The sequence below is a fragment of the Bacillus rossius genome, chromosome 3 (assembly GCF_032445375.1).
Source record: "Bacillus rossius redtenbacheri isolate Brsri chromosome 3, Brsri_v3, whole genome shotgun sequence".
NCBI classification, from domain to species: Eukaryota; Metazoa; Arthropoda; class Insecta; order Phasmatodea; family Bacillidae; genus Bacillus; species Bacillus rossius.
This window is the reverse complement of record NC_086332.1, coordinates 341,519-348,645: the sequence shown is the minus strand read 5'-3', so window position 1 is coordinate 348,645 and position 7,127 is coordinate 341,519. Positions and strand designations below refer to the sequence as shown.

General features: G+C 42.3%; 1 protein-coding gene across 1 annotated transcript in view; it reads left to right on the top strand.

Annotated features, from left to right (window-relative positions):
- Positions 1-534: 534 nt before the first annotated feature.
- The window catches only part of LOC134529988 (nose resistant to fluoxetine protein 6-like), a 30,325-nt gene continuing 23,732 nt past the window's right edge, over positions 535-7,127 (top strand). The window contains exons 1-6 of the mRNA XM_063364514.1: positions 535-779; positions 1,387-1,574; positions 1,885-2,081; positions 2,242-2,336; positions 2,988-3,181; positions 3,585-3,742. Of these exons, the coding sequence (XP_063220584.1) occupies positions 587-779; positions 1,387-1,574; positions 1,885-2,081; positions 2,242-2,336; positions 2,988-3,181; positions 3,585-3,742 (1,025 nt within the window). The 5' untranslated portion in view covers positions 535-586. The remainder of the gene's footprint in view (positions 780-1,386; positions 1,575-1,884; positions 2,082-2,241; positions 2,337-2,987; positions 3,182-3,584; positions 3,743-7,127) is intronic.

The following is a 7,127-nucleotide window of genomic DNA, read 5'->3' as shown; positions in this document are numbered from 1 at the left end:
ATATTTAGCATATATTTTAGGCGATTAGCAACGTCGACGAAAAAAATAAATAATACGTGTATAGAAAGGCATATTATTACAAAATATTAACATATTCTATTCTATAAAAATTATTGCTAATATGGCGGTCCCTCTGACCCAGGGTCAGTAACAATGCCAAAAAATAAGGCACAGTGTTTAAGGGTTAAGATAAAATATTTATGATTTTTTTTTAAATCTTAAAAAGCAAACGCGCAGAGCAAGAAACACGTTGTACTAATACAATTCCTTCACTCTACAACACAAAACTACTGACATACAAATTATAACTTATATCATCGACATGTTTACTACATCATTAAAATTTTATCAACAAAACAATTGAGGTGGTTTAAAAATAATGATAATACTACAGATAACGAGTATAACGTACACGATTAGCCTGTGTCAGGTCGCAGGGGCTGAATATAGTGGGTTATCGCGGTCTGAAGACAGGTCTGGGGCATGCGAGTCTTATCGCTCTCTAAACCTGCTGCTGTTGCCTTGGACGCAGCGTGCACTTGGCTAGAAGTGCTCAGTTCGTCCCAGGACTGCTGCGACTGGCAGCATGGCCTCGCTGGTAGCTGCGGCGCTACTGCTCCCCGCACTGACGTCACAGCAGGACCCGGGCGAGGTGCAGGATTGGTTGAACCGTCCCTTTGCCCCGGTGTCACCGCCCACCAACATGTCCGCCCACTGCCTGGAACACAGCCGGGCGTATCTGCACGAGCTCGCCAATGACACACTGTGGGCCCTCGAGAGTGAGTAGTGCTGCCGCCTCTGTGCATGCCTCCATCATGAACAAAATGGTGAAGATTTTGAATATTTCCACGACTTTTTTTATATATTTTTTTAAGGTTTTGTCTCTAAGGTTCATAATAACATTGGTAGGAAATAGAAACTCGACTTTGCATGCACGTGGAACCAACACTCAACAAGACATCCATCCAATTAAATCAATATGGCGGTCTCTACTAAAATAACACAATGGCTCACTCCAGCGATAGTGGTAAATTTTTATTAAAATTTAATTTTTTTTATTTTTCTCATTTGTTTACGATAATAAATATATTTTCAAAATGGCAGTAGGGTGTTCGATGATGTCATTCTTTCATAAATTGCAATGCACATGAATGGAGCAATCGATTGAAAAATCCGGAAAGTGGAAAGTTCTAGAAAACAACATGGCGGACATGAAATATTAATTCAAAAGGCGGAATGTTCTAGAAAACCAAATGGCAGTATCCAAGATGGCCGCTGCGGATCCCTGGATCCGAGCCATGAGCCGGTGCACCGGGACGAACCAAACCTGAAATATGACGACCTGCTATGTGATGTATAGCAGCGGGCGCGGCTGCGACTGTGCAGTGTTCGACTCGTCGGCCAAGCTGCAGAGTGGACTCGGCGTGGGCAACCTGGCCAACTTCGGAGACTACGACGAGTGCCTGGGGGCCGTGGGGAGCGGCTTCCAGGGGCAGCACTGCACTGCCTCCATCACACTTCCTGCACGAGACGGCGGTCGACTGTGGCAGCTGTTCAGCGTCTTCTGGCGAGCGGTGGGTTGCAAGTCTGTGCCAAAGCACATTCAAATTCTCTGCGGCGAATAAAAAAAATCATAGTTTTAGAGAGGGTTCTTAAACTGAACATTAAAACAGCTGGGTACTAAGAAAATATAAGCAATATTTTCAATTTTCAAATAAAATGAAGAATTATGCGAGTAATATAAAAAAATGTGCCAGGCACCTGGGTACTGAAAAAAGAATTGAAGATTGTTGGTAGTCATATTTGTTTCTGTAATTTCCACCATCTTAGACGTAGGGTCTCTGGCAAGTGTGTGTGAAGTGCGTGTTTGTTTTGATTGTGAAGGACGAGGAATGGCAGCTACTGGACAAGACGCTTAGTTGGGGCGTATGTGTGCCATCCACATGCTCTGCGGGAGAGGTGGAGGCAAGCCTGAGAGAGAGACTGCAAGCCATAGAGCCTGTGGCAAGGGTGCGGGTTCGGCCTGAGGACTGCCGGGTGTCTGCACCTCAACCACTTTCTGCTGCTGAGCTCGCTTTCCTGTAAGTACTTGGCTACATGCTGGCTCTATGAGTACTCTACTCATTTAGCTTTTGATTGAATTTAAATATACTACAAACCACACATAAGTATAGGTGGGGAGGTTTTTAAAATGTCATAGATGAAAAAGTCTTGTGTTTTACTGTGGTTTTCCTTTTTCAGAATATTTGTGATTGCTATGTCTCTACTACTGGTCGTTGCAACAGTTTTTGATGTGTACAACAGCGCGCGAGACACCAGAAAGAATGATTTAAATGGCAAGTACATGTATTATGAATTTAACTTAATACCTTGGCTATAAATAACATTTTGTATGTTGAATTTTATTATGTGTTTTCATGCTTCGAACTTCTAACACAATATTATTTGCTTAGGCTACCACATTAAAGTGAGTTGAAACTATTTTAAAAAAGCGTCACAGGAAGGTGCTGCGTGACAACCTCCAGGGCACAACCAAGCCGGCCAGGCGAGGCGGAGTGAAGCGCATCTCGGGCCTCATCTACCAGGAGACACGAGGCGTGCTCAAAGTGTTCCTGGTGATGCGGTCACCTACACAGAGCACGCCAAGAGAAAGACAGTCACCGCAATGGACGTCGTGTACGCCTTGAAGAGGCAGGGCCGCACTCTGTACGGCTTCGGAGGGTAGGTCAGCTGTGCCACACCTTCCTGTGACGCTAAAAAGAACCCATCTATGGTTTTATTTCGAATCTTACGTGGATTTTATCAAATCAAAAAGTTTTTTTTTAAAATAATAATGGGATGTATACAGATTTTTACAGTTGTTTTACATTTCCCCCTTAATTAGTGTTTGAAATGTGTTTTATGCTGCACTGCATCAGAAGGCTCCAGAAAGTGCAGTACTTGTTGAGTTGAGCTGGTGTCCGCAGTCAGCAGCACGTGTGTTGCAGGCCTTCAGCGCGGCCTGGTTGCCTTCTCCGTGCGAGCGAACATCAGCCGGCTGTTGACTACGACAGTTCCACGCGACACCATGACTTGCCTTAATGGCATACGAGTGCTGAGCATGTTGTGGGTGATTGTTCTGCACAACTCCCTGCTGTTTACGAACAAATATGCTTTACGCAACAGTCTTAGGCTCATACACGTAAGTTGTCGTATAAGTTCGCAACAGTACAGAGACGATTCGGCATCAGGTCTCAATGGGCGTCGGTCGAAGTTGTGGTTTATTCCTTGGCACGCTGGGCTATAGTGACCTTTGCTGCAACTAAAAAGTATAGTATAAGGAAATATAGTGCCCAAAATCTCTTAACATTTTAACTGTCAGACAACATGGAAGCTATCATTTCAGTATAATTAAAACTTATACATCTCAAGGATTCATACAGAATTGGATATAATGATTTATTTCGAATATTATTAAAACAAAATTTAAAATTTAACCCAAGAATAACAAAACTGCTTAGCGTAGAATAGTTGTTATGTGTTGTAACAAAGGCTGTGAGTATTGTAGTATTTGGAGGACGACATAAATCCAAGCGTGGATGCAGGTGCTCTATGACAACGCACTGATGCTGCTGCTGAATGGGAGTCTGGCCACGGACTCCTTCCTGCTGCTAGGCGGCCTGCTACTCTCCTACTCGTTCCTCAAGCAAGCAGACAGCTCGTGCTGCAGTGTCATCAAGTTCATTGTGTGCAGGTACATCAGGTGGGTAGTTTCTTACTAGCTGCCTCTGTGCCCGGTCGGGCAGTGGCTGACCTGAGGCGCCCGCACGAGTGAGACATGCGCAAGTGTTGTATGCATTGTGGGTTACTTAATCCTAAACACAAGTAGTAGGGAATAGTGTCCAGAGTAGGTCAATGACCGACCGCTATTTTGGATAATCATGACATGACGGCCAATTAAGATGACCATAACCTTGAAATGTGAATGAAATATGATACTTTGAGTGTAATTCGACACCTCTATTACATCTTTACCAAAAAATTAAAAAATCATTTTTTATTAAGTATTCTTAAAAAATAAAAAAATAAAATATGTTTCTATGCCATGGACTTTGGATGTACTGAGTTAGATCCCTGCAAGAGCATTTAATAAAATATTAATACAAATTACCAAAAAAATATAAAAAAATCAGAAAAAATTATTAAAAAACTTAAATGAAAGTCCTTGGTTCGATTCTTGGTGAATTTACTAATGAAAATAAATAGATACTTTCTAAAAAAATTCACTAAACAGATTGACCAATACCAAGGAATATATTAACGCTCAACCAATGGAATGCAATGGCAGCCATCTTGGATTCCACCAACATGCATATGCCATCTTGTTTATGTCCGCTCCGCTAGAGTGAGCACCCACCATCTTGGTTTATTTTTTACTCACTTGAGTGCAGTACTATCAATCACCAAACGATAATATATTGTAGTGTCTGGGCTGCCATCTAGAAATTTCGTAATTATCATCTTAAAAACATGTAGATTTTTTAAAAATCATTAAAAAATAACCTATTAATATATTGATTTACTATATATATTTCGGTTCTATCACTGGTACAAATATAAAATACTTAATACTTCTTGGCCCACACAGTTAAAGGCCCAGGTTCAATTCTACACAAGATTACAAAAATAAGACAATATTTTTTATAAACATTATTTATTACATAAATTATAATCTTATACAATTATGCATGACAACTTAAACAATATATTATACAATAACTTCTGTATTGAGTATAAATGACTAATTATCTGTTTCAGTCTGTCCTCAGAAGTCAGCGACCAGCCAGATCATTTTCCTATGTAGTCTTTTTCTTCTCGACAGAATTTCTCGATACAGTGTTTCACAAACTGCGTCACTTCATCAGAATTGTAAATGGCAGTATTCATCGCCTTGCAAGATCACTTCTTCACCTGGTTCTCAAGTGACTCCAGTTTACCTCATAAATAACTTTTAAACTCCATGTGTCTTTACTTCATCCGTAAGCTGATTTATATTATATTCTGCTCGATATCACTAAGAAAACTACAAATATATATTGACCCCTTTATGTTATTTAAATAATAATAGTCTTTCAATGTTCTACGAAATGCGGATTAAATAGTTAGAATCCATTATCATTTACCTGTAACGCGTCGAGCACGTATTAAATTTAGATTCATGTCCAGTCATTATCGCAATCGGTTGCTGTGCATCAGCTTTATTGCGTATACACATGCGAGCATTCAACCTAAACTGTCCGCAGGTAGTTACTATTCTACATACCTTTTTGATTTACACATCATGGCACATAAGCACTTCAAATATCTAATGGTCCATTTTCAATAGTTTACTATACAAGTGTAAACCACCGTATCAGGAGAGCAGCAACTTGGACGAGGTCTTTCATTGTGGCTCGACGCAATAACCATCGTAGCCCGGTAGTTACGAATCATTACGGTATCTTCAACAGCACCAGCTTAGTTCACATAATTTCTTATTGTAGCTCTTATTGTAGCTCTTGATAGCTGGCTTAAGGGTCTTGCGTCCAACGGGGTTTCCCGTCAACCTTGTTGGATGAAGAGCGGACCTATGAAGTGTCGGAGTTGTAGTCGGCTCTAGTATCTGAGTGAAGCTCTCTGCAAGACCCAAAAAGGGCGTGTGATGCGAATATATAGCCTCTCCCACTTACGGCAACCCATAGCCTTCTCGTGGCACCAGTGTTTAAACAAATATGGGCAATGCCGGGGGTGCCCACTCCTCAGACTTCCTCGGTATGTCGGAACGGGAATTCTGGTGGATTAGTAAGTTGGGGGTAGGTGACTACGACTTGCCTCTGCAGAAAGTCCACTGGGGGGTTTTGGACCCCCAAACCCTAGGTGGTGTCTCAAAGCATCGGATTCAAAGTGAAGAATCCAGGATGCATATGGAATAGCGAAGGGTGGCAGCGTGGCGGGGTTTCGCTCCCTGTCCGGGCACCCGGGCTCTGGCAAAGCTGTAACCTTCGGGCGGTGGATATTCCAAGGGTCAGCAATTAAGGCAATCCTTGGTTTGGTGTTACCATACCTACCCGGGCTCTGGCAAAGCTGTAACCTTCGGGCGGGGGATATGCTGATATTGAAGTACCCAAGGACATCCAAGTCCGGATTAGGGGGTGCTCTCCCGCTATGAGGCTGCCTGGGAAAGCACTATACCTGAAGATGAAGGGTGCCATGGGACTGATCTTTTACTGTGATAGTTCCCTGCTGAGATTTCCTCAAATGGCTCAGGATCAGGATTGGAGTAGGAAAACGTGGTGGTAGTGGTCCTCCTATGCTTGGAGAACACTCCGAAGGGTCCCCGCCCTGTTGACGAGTGGAAGTGTTGAGCTACTTAAGCTCGGGTACTAGCCTGCTGAGCTAGTAGAGGTTGGATAGGCCTCAGCTGGATCACGAGTAACTGGGTGACCGAGGGGTCCCAGGGATGTGAGAGGTATGGTTCCGTGTCGTTGCTACTCAGATCCCTCAGAGGGGGCTTGCTCTGTTGGAGGTCAGGGGGTGGACGGCGGAGCTGGGGGTGTTTCGGTGGGGCCGAAGTTGGGATGGGTCTCCTCAACCTCTCGACCTAGCTGGGCACTCCCCAGTAACATGCCACGATTGGAAATGGCGTATCTATTTCTCGGTTCTAGGAACCCATGTCAGGCTCTGGAAACAGTGTCTGGCATGTAAAAGAACCATCTTTCTCCTAACCGGGATCAAACTCTAACGGGATTATCTGCCTGGGGGAGTTATGATGTAATTTTGAGATGTGAATCTTTGAATCTGCAGCTCTTGATAGTGTTACTCAATATTTGTTAATGAAAGTACTTTTGTAGATTATTATAGGGGATCTTGATAGGATTATCCAATATTAATTCACGAAAGTCTTTAAGTAATAATTATTGATAAAAACAATAGCCTTCCTGTAAGTATCGCTTGCTAAAACATATCTGCATATCTTCTTGCAAATATTTTATAAGTCCGTATCGCGAACACGCTCAGAAAAATACTTTCCACAACGAAGTTCTAAATATTTATTCCTGAAATTATTTAACATAACTTATTATATTATAAGTTGCAACATATCTTTGTGA